The following is a 17,104-nucleotide window of genomic DNA, read 5'->3' as shown; positions in this document are numbered from 1 at the left end:
TGAGTGTTTTTCTAACATTTGGGAGCGTCACTCATGAGTTACTGTGAATTATTCTGAAATTTTAGACTGGCAAATGTAACACACCACATCTTTGGATAAATTCAGCTTCTTGAAAATAATGCAATTGAATTAGGTCTGTTTGACCATTACTTGAATGGTATATTATGAATTGGTTTGAACTGGTATATTGCGTGAAATGACTAATTCGATTGAAAATTTCCTTGTTTATTGAAGTTGTCATAGTTTCCTCTAAAGCAGTGGTTCTCAAACTTAGATGTGGGCTTGTTATAACAAACCCCCAGGTAATGTTGATGGGGCCGATCCTGGGACCACACTTGCAAAACCACTGCATACAGTATAGTCACACTGTCACATTTCTAGATTTCTTCCGTTTAAAATAAAGGAATAACTGTACACCATTACCCTCAGACTGCAAAGCCCTTCCATAAACATGACTGATCTGCTTGGGTTTCACTCTTTTATCTGCCCATTTTTCGACAAGGGGCACCAGGAAAAAAGTGCTTGTAACAAATGAGTACATTGCTTACTTCTCCCAGACTATTAACTATACTTCATTCTGACCATAAAGAAGTTCCAGGTCTCTTGTGTTAAATAAAAACTGATGTAAAGGGGGAGGTAGGAAATAATGGGAAATGCTTACCTACGTATCATATTTCTTTACAGGTGGCCATTTTTATTGGAATAGACGAGAGATAGTGGTAAATAGATTCAGAGTAGATGTGGGAAGAGATGTGTTTTCCATCACAACCTCATTCTAAAACCCTCTGCCCTTCCATTGAGACTGAAGCCCACCACATTACTCTGCTCCTAACTACCTCCAGTCAAGGAAAATAGCGAGGAGAATTTTATTCTCTCACTGAGCCCCATAATGCCTAGTCCTCCCTCATTTCTCAAAGGGGTGATCAATTTCAGTTCATCGTTTTTCCAAGGGTCACCATCTGCAAGTATATCTCAGGCTGTCTAATACTACAGAAATATTCTCCAAGGTTTTGAATCTCCTCCTCTCTCCAATCCTTTTAAGAACAAATGTTATGTGGAAATGCCATCCTTCTAATCTGCTTCCAGCCACCGCATATGTACAGGGAAGCTTTATCATTTGAAAGTCTGCTCTCCGTGATGGGGAATACATAATAAATTGCTCTACAATAAAGCGTCACAGCACACAACATGGCACACTGGCTGGCACATGCGTGGAGCTGGAAGAGCCTGCATGGAATGGATCTTACTGGACACTTACTGGGTGATCGGCGTCAAGCTCAGAACCATACATGAGAACTCTGTGAGAGCATTTGTCTAACTCAGAGATCTTCCGGGGGAACCAGGGCACATCCTCTAGCTCTGTTGGAAACACAGTGCGAGTTCAAAAATATTAGCTCACAGATTGCATTTTCCTCTTTGCAACATTTCTCAGATTGCTAAATCACCCAACAAGGAGAAGCTGGCCTTGCCTTCCTCCTCTGTCCAAATGTTCTCCGGCGGATTCAGCGTTACAATTGTACTTTGAAATTTCAGCAACTGAATGAGCTCGTTAAATTCCGTTTTGCCACACTCACAGTCCACAAAGATTTCAACCTCTGAACTTCTTCTCCGGGATTTCCTGGACTCGATATGAACCATGTTGACATGTTTCTCCTGTGGAAATGTAAGCAACATCTCTAAATTACCTTCAGGGCACAATAAAAGGGACGCCACAGGCTGTTCTTATTCAACTCTTAAGAACAGGTGCTAAGTGCCCACAGAGGAGGAAAAGACCATCTCCTTGCTCTCTGGTTGACTAAAACATGGAAATGTTTCCAACCACTACCTCTGTTAATGGAAATAAACACTATATAGTTTTTCCCATCTTATTTTTTTAAAAAAGAGGGCATAAAAGAGCATACACAGGGCCCTATAAAATGTATTATAATTATGAATATCATTGTTTTCTTGAACAGCCCACATCCCGCTGGGGGGTGTACATGGCTATTTGGAGGGGAGAAATTAGTTTATATCATCATATGATCCCCAAATTTATATTTTTATTTTCGTATGTTTCAAAAAAAAAACCATAACTAACCTCGAATCCCTGATTTTATAACAGTATAAGTTTTCCTCATAAGTTAAAGTTTAAAACACAATAATCTTTGAAAAAATAAGTACATGGTACAAATGGCAGGCAAATGAGGCAGACATTGGGCAGGTGGTATGAAAACGACTGATAGTTGGGAGACACAAGCCAAAGTGTAACCCACATTGTAGAAAAAGAAAAGGAAGAAAAGCAGCCAAGAAAGTATCTCTACAGGCAAAAACAAAAACAAAAACAAAAACAAAACAACAACCAAAAAACACACCTAAATGGGACCATTTATCAACTATTCTGTTTCAGCAACCTCCAGACTAGTTTCATGCAAGGATACATCATTGCAAACCTCACCCTGTGACGGATTTCAGGGGTAAAGTTCTCCTTCCAATAAGGTGTTCAAGGGAGGGCAGCAATTTAATAATTTATTTATCAGGTTGAAATTTGCCCAGCGATGCTGTCCACCCTTCCCCTGAGTTAACTGAAGACTAAGTTCTCCTCTCCGCCCTACCCTGCCCTTAAATAAGCCAAAACCTCCCTATCACACCAGATGGTATATTGCAATTATCAATTCACATTTCCTCATACAATCCTGGATGGTCTCAGAATTTTCAGCACGGGAGCAGGATAGGTGGTTTCCAGTACAGAGTAAGATCGAATCAAACAGATCCTCCCCTGTATAAAGAAAGTAGTCCTGTGACCAGGAAACTAGATACTCTATTTCTGTTTTTATTAACCTTTACAATAACGCCACATTTTCTAAATCAGCTGATAATAAAGGTAAGACTAATATTAAGGTCAAGAGTCTTCACACACATGCTGTGTCACTTTGGGCTCTTAATGTCCATTGGTTGAAGCAGAGTAGGTATTTTTAGACAAGGGAACTGGGGTTTGGATGGGTTAAATGGTTTAGCTCTGACCCCATGACTAGCTGATGGCCTAGTGAAAACTCTGGGCTGCTAACTCCTTCTCCAGGGAGTCTGGCCTGCCTTTGGGCACTGAATGGCGTCGGCCCTGGATGATACAATTATGTGTAAAATATTTCCCCAGATTTCCATTACCACTGTTAATGGGGCCTGATCCTTTCTTCCAGGTCAAGAGAGAACAAGGAAATATTTGCCAAATGAGGCTGCTAATTCCCCCTCTATGGTCATCAGAGACCTTACAATAAAGGCGTCCTATCTGTACACTTTGACAAAGCCCTTTCACTCATATTAGTGTATCACAACAACCTTGTTTGGTAGGAATGATTACCGCTACTTTACAAATGAAGAACTTGAAGCTAGGAAGCAGCTAGTGATTAGCCAAACCAGGAGAACACAAGTCTGAATTCTCTGACTGCAATTCCAATCACCTTTCCACTGCACCGACAGGCCCTAGGCACCATACAGAGCTGGGCTCCCTATCTTGCAGCCCAAATCAGCAGCCAGTGCCCCCAAACCAGATGCATTTGTAAGGGACAATGCTTGCTGAAGAGTAAGGTAGCCATCAGGTTTCCAGAGGGCAACAGTGTTTCTGGGCTTTTCTAACCTCCCCCTCAACCAGGCTCTTTCTTGAGGGTTCAAGTCACCAAATTGGACCTGGAAAAAAAGCTACTACATTTCTATAAAATAGAGCTAGCCCTAGCTTATATATGGGGAGATTGACTCATCTTTCCAAAAGACGTTAAATTCATGAAACAATGAGGCATAGGAAACTACCAAGTGCCTCTCCTTATGTATCTCATTTTAGGCAATAAATGTGCTCATAGAACATGCACACAACTCAAATGTTAACAAATCAAATAAGGCTGCAGGCTCTTGATATTTAAAGATAGCCTGTTGGCTCCTCTTGCATTTGCTTTTTCAGGTGTGAGACTCCCATTTTTAATTACTGACTTTCCTATGACTATAGTCTGAGGAATTTCTAAGAGGCTAACTCAGAATTAATAAAACATAGGTGATGCAAATCTGCTCATTTCATTGTTTGGCAGACACACTTCCCTTGTAAAGCTTCATGAAATTTGGTTTCTTTGAAATGGATTCAGTGATGTTTCACAGCAGAGGACAGGTTTGTAATGGGGCACATGGTCACTTTTAAAGTTATGTAATGATGTTTTAGATTTACCTGAAAGAGTTTCAACGCTTTTACCAATCCTCCAACTTCATTTTTCAACGAGAAGACAACAGCCGTCTTGCCACTTTCGGGACCAGTTTCACTTTTGCTATTCCCCTTGCTGCTTTTTTTATCATCATTTTTGCCAGAGTTAGCTTTATTTAACTTCAAGAAGGTAGAAATACACACACATACACATACACATACACATACACATACACATACACATACACAAATATTGATTAGGATTCCAGAGTTCCCCTAACTAGAGTTTTTGTCAGATATTCCATTCATATGCCAGAAACTTCAGCAATCCTATACACTCAAAGAGAAGCTACCACAGAACTCATAACTTTTGATCATAAATACTGATCCAATGTATTCTGGGACACTATTTTCCAAGTGCTCTAAGATACCCCTCAGTGGTTGAAATCTGATCCAGGGGGGTCAGATTTGGTTCACTTTATTTAATAGTAACAAAAATCTGACCATCATAAAGTCTCATATATAAATAATTCCTGCTTTTCTTTCTAGGTTTATTTTACAGCATGAAATTTGGTCTGTTAGCCTACTTGCATAATATGGAAACTCTAGTAATTAGTAAATAAAACAAAAATTAAGACCAAACATTTTTCACAACAATAATTTTAGTTTAAATTAAATCTTCAAAATAAACTACCCATTTCATTCTGAAATATGTCAGGACACGCACTGAAATTGATAACCTTACTTTCTGCAATTAGATCCACATTGTCAATGTGAATCTATATCTGCACAAGTTCAACACAGAGGAGCATATTCAATTAAGGCCATCTGTGTTAGCGATAATATCTGAAAAGTGGCTGTTACAATCCAGCCACAAATAAAAGAAAAAAGGGAAGGGGAGGGAGGAAGGGAAAAAGAAAGAGACAAAGAGAGAAAGGAGGGAAGGAAGGAAGGATGGAAGGAAGGAAGGAAGGAAGGAAGGAAGGAAGGAAGGAAGGAAAACTAGCTAATCATTAGAAGCAAAGAGTAAAATCTGAGAAACTGAACATGATTAACACTTCATTAGCCATTCAAGATATTGTAACACAGGACTAAGTGATGACTATTAGCCCTATTGGTTAAAGACAAAAAATGGCAGATTTCAGAAACTTGGATGGATCACATTGTCAGAAATACAGAATAAAAAAGCTGGGAACTTTCACGTAAAAGACAACGTGAAGTTAGGTTGTACTTTTTTGTGTTCTTTATACGCAAACGAAGACTTGAGCAAACAGAGATGTTTCTCCCTGGCAAGTAGTAAGTTGGTACAATCAGACCAGTCTCAGGAAACTGAGTTTCTCACGTAACTGAGAAAAGTACATTTGATATGTACCCAGTGAACAGGGACTTGTCACTCTCTTTCTCTGATTTCCCTACCAGCTTTATTTTTACATGTTTCACATTTTCACATTGCCTCACTCACCAGATTTTTATATCATGGAAATGAATATTTTATTATATGACTTGAAAGAGAAAAAGTTCATGCAGACATTGGCATTTGACAGTATGTTTAGTCATTAAAGGCTCAAATGCCACAGCACTCTCACTCAACATCTGCCTTATCCTCACCACATAACACACAGATCTTACCTATTTAAGTAGAATTTTTTTATACAAAAGGGTCATACATTAACCATAACTCTGAGTTCTTTGTTTCCCTTCTAGCAGTTCATTATGACTTCAAAATTCCTCAGTGTAATATCTCATCCAAATATTCATGATATTTAGATGTTAAAAAATCTATTTACATTTTTGGTCTCCTTTCTGCAAATTGATTTAAATAGTTCTATAAAACTTACCCCAATTACTTTTCAACACTTTTACCACTAATAATGCATTGTACAATACAACCTTCTGGCACATGTTTGGAGCTACAACGTTGGAACAGAACTTTCTATGACACAGACTGAATTGTAATTGGTTTGATGAACTCTGAGGTTATAATAATGAAATCGTATTTAATATTTTAAATCACTAGGAATCTGAATAGATTTTTCTGTTCATTGTCTTTTTTATTAAATCACATGACTATTAACTCAAATCAGGATCTAAAATCCCACAAAATGTTTCCTTTTTTATTCTGTTAGTATTTCAATACAAAAACTATCTTAAATACTGAAGCAAGTGGTATATTGCTTTCATTACTCCGTCAATTAAAATGGGGGGGGGGGGGGAATGGGGTAATGAGGAAAGCAGGAAAACTTTTGAAAGGAACCAGACTTTCTTTTATTCCAATAATCAGCACCTATAGGCAAGAATAGAAAACATTACTTCTGTATTTAAAAAAAAACAAGCTTTGTAGATGGTTAGAGGTATAGGAGACACAATAATCTTGCGGGAATCACAGAAATCTATTTAATTTCTTCTCTCTGTTCCTACTCATAATAAATGGCCTTTCAAAATTCTACACACTCTGTTTAGTTGTAGATATAAGACATTGGTTCCTACAACCTCTTGTTCCTTATGTTCAGGAACTTCTTTACTTTCTACTTATAAACTTTGAGGAAAGGAAGTTGAGAACATAGCAATCAATATACCCACTTTATGGAGAAGAAAGACTGAAGGCAGACAGCAGGCAAGCAGGGTATACAGATGATAGAGGAACAAGTTGAGGCGTGTGTGCTTGGTCTATATCAGGTGTCCCTATGGCAAGGATAAAACGATGGCTACCCTAGAAAACACTCGTCTAGAGTGCCAGCTACTCAGTACTCACTGTTAAGCTGCCAAGTATCTGATGCTCTTCAGGCACTGCTGAATCCAGAGAAAACCCTCTCCTTGCCCAGTATTTACTGGAAAACATCATCATTGCCGGCTGCATGGATCCCGATGTAATTTTCTTTCTCTGCAGCAGGGGGGACTAGAGGGGCAGTTAGCAGCGCTGGCGGAGACAGAGCGGAAGGGGAGTAAGATAGACGACTGCTCCAGGCTCTGTCCACAACCCTGGTGCTGACGAAAGAGCAATGAGACTCGTCCCCTCCCCAGGCTCCTTTATATGAGTGACCGGGGACTGATGGAAGGCTGATTAGAAAGAAACTCATTTCTGGCTGCCGATGGCCACGATCAGATTACAGACCTGAAGGCTGGGGTTATCTGTGCTCCTGTCGCGGTTTGTTTCATAGGTCGAACAGTCGTTTGGGTGTGGGTGGTGGAGAACAATACATAATGGGGATGTTATTTGTAAAAGAAAACATCTGTCCCCTGAGGTTAGCTCTCATCTCTCAAACCTGTTACTGGCAAGCTAACCTCAGACTTTAGGTGACTATGAGTTCAAAGGTTTTGGGCTTTCTTTCCAAAAGGAAAAAAATTTTTTTAGAAAGATCAGCACTGTTGAATCCTTAAGCCATTTTATTTTGTGTTAAGTGTTTTCTGATCTGATGTGTTACAACTGTATGTGTGTGATGGCTTTCATAAAAGGCACTGCTTCCCAATCCTATGATGCCGCTGTGTGGTGATATTCAGGCAATTGTATTGTAAAGGATATGTAAGGCTTTGATTTAGCCACATATGTGGTTGAGACACTAACCCTAGAATCTTCTCCACTTTGTGAGAAGGAAAAGGAAAATAAATGCCTATATATCAGTCATTCCTTTGATGCTATTGACGGTTTCTGAATTTTTCCTCTCCACTTGTAACTAGATCAAATCCAACAATTTGAAATGTATAGATCAATTGAAGTACTTACTACTCAAACTTTAGTAAGTGATAATCACCATGTCACAGGAAAATATTATCAATCTCCTAAAGGCTGGAAGACTCTTCACCACATATGCTTATTTGACTGCAAAACTAAACAAAACCTGGGGCTGGTGCTGCTTCTCTGTACAGAAAACAAGATGAAAAATGTTCAAAACAGAAATGGATGAACTAGTATTAACTGGATATTAATTGTTTCTGGAATCTTCAGGGAACATAATTATTATCTGACCTAATTTTGGAAATATTATTTGGCATGAATTTCCTCCAAAAATCAGCTCTCATAAACTGATAGGAAGATGAAGTTTGTTTTTTTAAAGATTTCATTTTTGAATAATCTCTACACTCAACATGTACTTACAACTCCGAGAGCAAGAGCCATATGCTCTATGGACTGAACCAACCAGGCAGCCCCAGTAAGATGAAGTTTAAATACATTCATCGAGGTTTAGAATATAGGATTTTAAGATTTTCCAACACTGTCCTAAAACATTTCAGTAAAATCATGCTACTTCTTACTATTAAAAATATAAAACACATTGATTGAAGTAATGATAATAACAATAGCTAATATAGGTGAGTGCTTAGCATTTTCCAATTTCTATTCCAAGAATGTTTTTAGGTAAAAACATGTTTGATCATCACAACAACACTAGCAAGGCAGTAACTATTATTTCCATTTTATATAGGCAGAAACTGAGGCACAGAGAATTTAGGTAACTTGCCAAAACGTTCATACAATTAAAGAATGGCTGAGGCAGGATTTAAATTCAGGCAGTCTGCCTCCAAAATCCATGCTCTCAACTATTACATTATACAGCCTCTTAGGTATTCCACACGAGGAAACCTAAGTAGGCTCAAGAGACCACACATACATAATTTCAGCTAGAACAGGGTTTGGGATGATGTGTAATTCAACAAAACTTCGTTACGCAGACACTTTCTGTTAGGCATTGAAACTGAGTTCTGGCGATGCAAAGATGAATGAGATACAGTGCCTACCCTCAAGCAAATCACACATGAGCTGCAAGAAGCACACATGAAAATAAATAAGTGAAACAAATATATTGACTTATGAACAGAAGACATTAGGAGCACAAGAGACAGGGTGCTCAATGCTACCTTAGGAGAGTCGGGAGAGGCGCCTAGGAGGCATTGCCTGGGCTGAATATTTATTTATTTATTTATTTATTTATTTATTTATTTATTTTTAATATATGAAATTTATTGTCAAATTGATTTCCATACAACACCCAAAAGATGCCCTCTTCAATGCCCATCACCTACCCTACCCTCCCTCCCACCCCCCCATCAACCCTCAGTTTGTTCTCAGTTTTTAAGAGTCTCTTATGCTTTGGCTTTCTCCCACTCTAACCTCTTTTTTTTTCTTTTTGCTTCCCCTCCCCCATGGGTTTCTGTTAAGTTTCTCAGGATTCACATAAGAGTGAAACCATATGGTATCTGTCTTTCTCTGTATGGCTTATTTCACTTAGCATCACACTCTCCAGTTCCATCCATGTTGCTACAAAAGGCCATATTTCATTCTTTCTCATTGCCACGTAGTATTCCATTGTGTATATAAACCACAATTTCTTTATCCATTCATCAGCTGATGGACATTTAGGCTTTTTCCACAATTTGGCTATTGTTGAGAGTGCTGCTATAAACATCGGGGTACAAGTTGGGCTGAATATTTAAAAGTGAGTTTGTTCTGGGTGTCTACGCTAGAGAAATTAAAGTTTGTATTCAAACAAAAACCTTTACAGAGGTTCTGAAAACAGCCCAAATGTCCTTTGGTGGGTGAATGGATACATAAACTGTGGGACATTCATAAAATGGAATACTTGTTAGCAATAAAAAAGGAACATAACTATTAATATACACAAACTGAATGAATCTGAAAGGCATTATGCCGAGTGGAAGAAGTCAGGCTTGAAAGACCGTGTATATTTATATGACGTTCATAAAAAGATAAAATTGTAGTGGGGGAGAACTCATCAGTGGTTGCCAGAGTTTATGGGTGGGGGAGGGTGTGACTCCAAAGGGATAGCAAGAGGGAGTTCGAGGGGGAATATTTTATATCCTCATTACAGTGTTGGCTACACTAATCTCTCCATGTCAAAATTCAAACTGCACAAGTTGATTTTACTATACGCTAATTTAAAAATAAAATTTTAAAAGCTTCAAAAAAAGTGTTTGTTAATCAGAATGGAATAGGAGCTAGAAAGCAAGCTATTCACAATGAGATACCACCTCACACCAGTCAGAATGGCTAAACTTAGGCAACAACAGATGTTGGTGAGGGTGCGGAGAAAGAGGATCTCTTTTGCACTGCTGGTGGGAATGCAAACTGGTGCGACTGCTCTGGAAAACAGTAGGGAGGTTCCTCAAAAAATTAAAAATAGAACTACTCTATGGTCCAGGAATTGCACCACTAGGTGTTTACCCAAAAGATACAAAAATGCTGATTTGAAGGGGCACATGCACCCCAATAGTTATAGCAGCACTATTGACAATAGCCAAATTATGGAAAGAGACCAAATGTCCACCTACTGATGAATGGATAAAGAAAATGTGGTATGTATATACAATGGAATATTACTTGGTGATCAAAAAGAATGAAACCTTGCCATTTGCAATAATGTGGATGGAACTAGAGCGTATTACACTAAACGAAATAAGTCAGCCAGAGAAAGATAAATATCATATGATTTCACTCATGTGGAATTTAAGAAACACAACAGATGAGCATAGGGGAAAGGAAGGAAAAATAAGATAAAAAACAGAGAGGGAGGCAAACTATAAGAGACTCTTAAATACAGAGAACAGACTGAGAGTTGCTGGAGGGGTGTTGGGTGGGGGGAAGGGCTAAATGGGTGATGGGCATTACGGAGGCACTTGCTGGGATGAGCACTGGGCGTTATATGTAAGTGATGAATCACTAAATTCTACTCCTGCACCCATTACTACACTATATGTTAACTAGCTTGGATTGAAATAAAAAATTTTTTAAAAAAGAAAGCAGGTTATTCTAGGTAGAAAGAATTTAAGAAAATATACAGAGAATTGTTGTTGTTCAACAATGCTGGAGTGTGGCACCCAAGGGTGCCCTGGGAGAGAGAAGGCTAAGGAGGAAAGAGGGGTCAAATTCTGCTAAAACTTGAATGGCATTCGGTGGGCTTTATGCTTTATCATCACCTTTTGCTGCAGGTGAAAGAGAACAATTAGAAGGGCGTTATGCAAGTTAATAGCATAACCACACTGGTATCTTAGACAAGAAGCAACTTGGAGGAGACTCGAGACTGAAGGCATCCACCCCACACCACTTAGGGCTTGAAATAGTCTAACCAGTAGACGATGACCTGGATTAAGGCAACAGCATTATGGATGCAATGGCAAAACCAGAGATGTTAAGGGATAAAATCCATCGAACATCTGTACTTGGATGTGAGAGCAGGGAAAAAAGGTGCCAGAATAACTTCTAAGTATCTGACTTGAGGGACTGGGTTAATGACACTGGCATACATTAATCTAGACCACACATAAATAATGGCAAATTAAGAGAAAAAAATTTTTAAGAGAGAGAGAGAGCAAGAGTGGGGGAACGATGCCAAAGGAGAGAGAATCCCAAGCAGCTCCACATTCAGCACTGAGCCTGATGCAGGCAGGGCTCCATCCCATGACCCTGGGATCATGACATGAGCTGAAATCAAGAGTCAGACATTCAACCAACTGAACCACCCAGGAACCCCTGTGTTTTACAATTTTTAAAAATGTTTTCATAATAACTAAATAAAACCCAAGAGAACCCAGGAACTAAACCATGGAAGATGCTCACAATTAAAGGTAGAGTGAAAAAAAGGAACCCATCAGGTAAGAAAATGATTAACAAGGTGAAACGTGAAAGCTTAGGAAAGAGATAAGAAAGACTTGTGGTCAATAGTTTTAAATACTAAGGAAGAGGGGTGCCTGGGTGGCTCAGTTGGTTAAGCATCCGACTTCGGCTCAGGTCATGATCTCATGGTTTGTGGGTTCAAGCCCCATGTCAGGCTCTGCACTGACAATGTGAATCCTGCTTGGGATTGTCTCTCTCCTTCTCTCTCTGACCCTCCCCCATCTTGTGCTTTCTCTCTCTCTCAATAAATAAATAAACTTAAAAAAATAAATTCGTACATACTAAAGAGAAGAGGAAGGAAATGAGGACCAGAGGAAGACCACTAGATTTGGCTATGAAACCGTTTTTGGTGACTTTAAAGAGTGCAGTTTTAGCAAAAGAGAGAACATAAAACCCAGTTTACGGGAGTTAAAAGGAGTGTGGGTGCTGAAGTGCAGGCCACAGGTCTAGATCATCTATATAAGATATCAAAAGACACTTCCTAATTAAGAACATAGATTTAATTACTTCTGTTCCTTCCAGGAATCCAGCTAAAACAATAGTATAAGATTTCCATTCCTTTTTAAGGCACAAAAGAATAGCATAAATTCAAGAAACAACAGCAACAGAAAATGAGAAGCTGAAAGGAGATGAAAGAGTGATCGAAGATTCTGCAGACCCGAGAAAGCTAAACTTTAAGCTATCAAAGACTGAGAAGCAACTCAATTTATATTGTAGGTTCCCGTAAAGGCTCAAACACCTCTAGAAGAGGCAGCAAATGGAGGAGACTGGAAGAGAGTGGTCCAAATCCTGTTTAATTTCAAAATTTAACAAAGTTACAGTAATCGAATTGAGACTGTATAGGGAAAGCAAGAGGGACTTAACTCCCTTAAAGCCACTGGTCTGAGGTAAAAGTTAAGTTTCCATACGCTTAGAAACAAATACCTCTTTCTGGGAGAGAGAACAAATGAGAGATAACAGCCATTAATGGGAGTAATGGTTGTCGGAGCAAAATTAGAAGTAACAATTTAAAGCTTGCTTGCACAAGTATTTCTATTTTCCAGGAGCCCTAAAGAATGTTGACCATGAGGAAAAGTATCCTGTGATTGTCTTGTGTCTACTAAACAGTAATGACCACAAGATAATGACCATGGGACTGAAGGACACTTCCCCACTCCCAGCCTTTCACCCTTTGGAAAGTGCCTTTATAAGCCTTACATGTTACCCCTTCGGGGAATGATATTCCTTTTTTTGTAGACTCCCTCATATACAAGCTATCTCTAATAAACTCTGCCTGCTTTCTTTCTCTCAAGTTCAGTGTTCATTTCTGTGACATTGAGACTCAAGAACCTGGTGCCGGGGCAACAAAATCAGTGTGGCACTGCAAAAGGATAGACTTACAGATAAATGGAAACGAATTTAGAGTCCAGAAATAAACCCTTTACATTTATGGTCAATTGATTTTCAACCAAAGTGCCAAGACAATTCAATGGGGAAAGAATAATCTTTTTAACAAATGTTAAAAAACTATATCTTCATAACCTTGGGTTAGGTGATTGTTTCTCAGATATGATACCAAAAACATACTCAGAGGAAAAATAGATAAATAAGATTTCGTCAAAATGAAAAACTTTTGTTCTTCAAAGAACACAATCCAGAAAAATAAAAGACAGAAAAAATTAAAAGATAACCCACAGTTTAGGAGAAAATATTTGTAAATCAAGTATCTCATAGGAGACAGTATCCCAAATACATAAGAAACTCTTATAACTCAACAATGAAAAGACAAATAAAGCAGTTTTTAAATGGGCAAAGGATTTGAATAGACATTTCCCCAAAGAGTATATGGCCAATAAGCACATGAAAAAAATGTCCAACATCATTAGTCGTTAGAGAAATGCAAATCAAAAAACACAATTAGACACAATTTCGCAAACCACTAGTATGGTTGAAATTAAAAAGTCACATAAGTGTTGGAAGGAAGTGGGAAACTTGAAGTCCTCATACATTGTTGGTGGGATGGAAATATGGTACAGCCACTTTGGAAAAGTTTGGTAGTTTCTCAAAATGTTAAACATATAGCTATCATATGACCCAGTGATTTTACTTCTAGGTATATGTCAGTAGTGTAGTCGCTTCAGAAAAATGTTTGATAGCTCCTCCAAAAGTTAAATCTAAAGTTACCATATGACTCAGTAATCCCACTCTTAGGTACACCTCTAAGAAAAATGAAAACATACGTCCCCACAAAAACCTGTACATGGATGTTCACAGCAACATTACCCCAAATAGCCAAAAGTGGGAACGACTCAAGTATCAACTGATGAAAAGACAAAACATGGTATATACATAAATGGCAATGTAAAGGAATGAAGTACTGATATGTGTTATGGCATGAATAAACTTTGAAAACATGCTCAGTGAAAAAAGCCAGTCGCAAAAGACCACATATTTTATGATTCCATCTACATGAAATGTCTAGAAGAGGGCAAAAGAGAGGAAAAGGAGAGACACAGGAAGTAGATTAGTGGTTGCTAAGGACTGGAAAGAGGGGTGGGGTAGGTAGGAATCACTACTAACAGGTGGAGCGTTTCTCTTCAGGATAATAAAATATTCTAAAATTAGATATGGGTGATAGTTGCAAAACTTTGTGAATATACTGAAAAACACTGAAGTGTTTTTAGAGAGTGAGTTTTACAGCATAAGAATTCTATTTTAATTTTAAATCTTTTCTTAAAGACACTCTATTTATTTTTTTTAATTTATTTTAAAGACACTATAAAGACCTATATTTTCTGCCCCTATTCTACATAGCCAAGACACCTCCCTTCTTGCCCCCAGTAGATGAATGGGGCTTATTCTCTGAAGAGGGTAAAATAGAGGGCCTCTGGACTGACAGGCACCAAAGTTGAGAATAGGGGTATCATCCTGAAAGGAGAGTGATTAAATGAACTGGATACTGAGACTCACAAACCTCAGAAGGCTGACAGCCAGGCATTTATCCTCCAGCTAGGCAAAGCCTAGAGCATCTGAACAAAATGGAGCAGTCAGATCACCCTACAGTGAAGCCCACAGTTGACAAGCCCCAATTTAAATATTTGGTAGAGAGTGTGGGGTTGGATTAGTGAGAATTATGTATAAGATCAGTAGGTGAAAAGCCTCGATAAGAATTAGCTCCTCACTGTATGTTAACTATACTAGAATTAATCTTTTTTTTTTTTTTAAAGGAATTAGCTCTCAAAGGAAAATGAATGTTGGGGCTAAATTGCCTCAGCTAATTGCTTTGATCTAATCCATATTGCGGTATCAACTATATTGGCAGGTGGAAAGATACAGAATTTTGCATATGCATAGGGAGGACTGAGGGGAGGGGAAAGAGGGGTAAATCCACATCTTCCAAGATGGGGAGTCAGTGGACAATGCCTAAAACTGAAAATTAAAGTAGTAGCAACACAAGCATATTATAGCATCAAGAGATATGGAAGTAAATTCCAAAAGAATTAGCTGAAAGCTGAAAATCTTGCCAACAGGGAAGAGAAATTAGAGAGTGGGGAGAAGGAAAAAGACAGTTTCTCATAACAGCAAAACGTATGGAAACCATGTGCATATGTGACATTAATTACAAAAATTAAAAATTTTAGAAATAAATTATACTGCATCAAAATACAATGCTAACTAATTTGGATGTAAATTTTAAAAAATAAAAAATAAAATTAGAAAAAAATACAACACTAGTTTTGGATAACCACCCTGAGTTTAAATCTTTGCTGGGCCACTTACCTAGACGTATTTGAGGACCTGTTACTTCATGTTTCTCAACCTCCATTTCTGTCATATAGGGTGATTAATATCTACATTTTATAGAGCTGTTATGTCAATTAAATGGAATGTGTTTATAGTGTTTATCACAGTGACTGATAGATATTAGATGCTCAAAGTGTTAGATATATCCCTATCCCTCATTGATTCTGAAACCAGAGTGATAGAAATTTGGCACTGGTTTATAATCTTTGGAGAAGACATCCAAATACAAAATATTACAAATGAAGAGGGCCATGTAATCATTAATGGCCATGTGAGTAAAAAGTTAAAAAATAAGACAGGGTCTACAAAATTAGGGAAGTTTTATTTTAAGGACATCAGTGAGTCCTGAACAAAGGTATTTGTGATACCTATTGAGGCATTTGTGAAAACAAGAAAGAAATAATATAGGCTATCCTTTAATCAGCTGGAAAATGGAAGGACCTCCAGCCTGGGAGGCTTTTGACAATCAGGACAAAGATATAGAAAAAGGTGATATAAATAGACTAAGGAAACCAAGGAATATACATGGTTCACAATTGGAACAGACCAATCTTCCCACTCTATCAACTTTCCCCACCACACACACATACTTCCATTTTATAGGCAAAAGATAGGAGACCCTGAGGACTTCCTATTTTTCCCTTACCACTCACTCCAATCACTCTTGACATCAAGAGAAAGCTAAGCTTCAGAAATGCAGAGATATGTGTTGGGGGAAATGATAAAAAGAAATTAACTAAAAGTAAGAAAGAATTCTCCTGGCTACTCCCAAGGCAAATGGAGAAAGCAGGTATGAAGGTATTAAAGAATAGATATGAAATGTGAGAGTATGGAAATAATTTAAAGAGAATCAATAATGATTATTTTGAAATTGGGAATCAACAAAAGTCTGATCTTGTCCTTAAATAATTTATTGTTCGGGTTTTAAGCCACTATTTCAGCCATTCAAGTTTATGTCACAAGCAAATTTGAGACATGCCTTCTGTGCTTAAACTCATGTTGAATGAAGCAAAAGAAAAGGCTGAACTTGATAATACAAAACCAACCTAATTTGTTTGCTTGGCTTTTCTTCCCATTGACATCTGACTCCTACATCTTACAGGGTGAACTTCAGGCTCCATGGCAGGAATTGTTCACCATCACGACCCCACTCCTAGTTCCTCCAACTTCACCATATGAATACCATGCCAAAATAAATGTATACCATGTATGAAGTATTTCCTTGTTGCAGTAGTAATTTATCAATAAAAGGAAATGAAATAAGCCTGCCATGACTACGTTTTGGGAAGCTCAAGCAGGCCCCTCCATAACACCATTTTCAAGGTATTCACAAACCAACATCATGTACATAGTTAATGAAGTAGCTGTTTATCTGGTACTTTAAATATCTACAAAAGGATCCAAACAAATAAGGTGGCGGGATGAAAAAAAAGTCATAGGTTCAACTAAAACCTTAGAAAAATGTCAGTTTAACTTTTGAGTCTTCATCAAAATTGATTTGAATCATGATAGTCAATATGACTATGCTCACATTT

At 38.0% G+C, this 17,104-nt stretch overlaps 1 protein-coding gene across 2 annotated transcripts in view; it reads right to left on the bottom strand.

The window, feature by feature from the left end:
• The window catches only part of TPH2 (tryptophan hydroxylase 2), a 105,290-nt gene extending 98,272 nt beyond the window's left edge, over positions 1-7,018 (bottom strand). The window contains exons 1-4 of one of the 2 annotated variants that reach the window (XM_078449166.1): positions 6,912-7,018; positions 4,187-4,339; positions 1,470-1,653; positions 1,259-1,359 (exon numbers count right to left, since the gene is read on the bottom strand). In XM_078449166.1, coding sequence (XP_078305292.1) covers positions 1,259-1,359; positions 1,470-1,653; positions 4,187-4,339; positions 6,912-7,016 — 543 coding nt within the window. In that variant the 5' untranslated portion in view covers positions 7,017-7,018. Of the gene's footprint in view, positions 1-1,258; positions 1,360-1,469; positions 1,654-4,186; positions 4,357-6,910 lie in introns of both variants that reach the window. The other variant, XM_078449167.1, reaches the window with a different exon arrangement.
• Positions 7,019-17,104: the final 10,086 nt, after the last annotated feature.

This window comes from Panthera onca, chromosome B4, assembly GCF_046562875.1.
Source record: "Panthera onca isolate mPanOnc1 chromosome B4, mPanOnc1 haplotype 2, whole genome shotgun sequence".
Lineage (NCBI taxonomy): Eukaryota > Metazoa > Chordata > Mammalia > Carnivora > Felidae > Panthera > Panthera onca.
The sequence above is the reverse complement of the archived record's forward strand: the minus strand, read 5'-3'. Positions and strand labels throughout refer to the sequence as shown.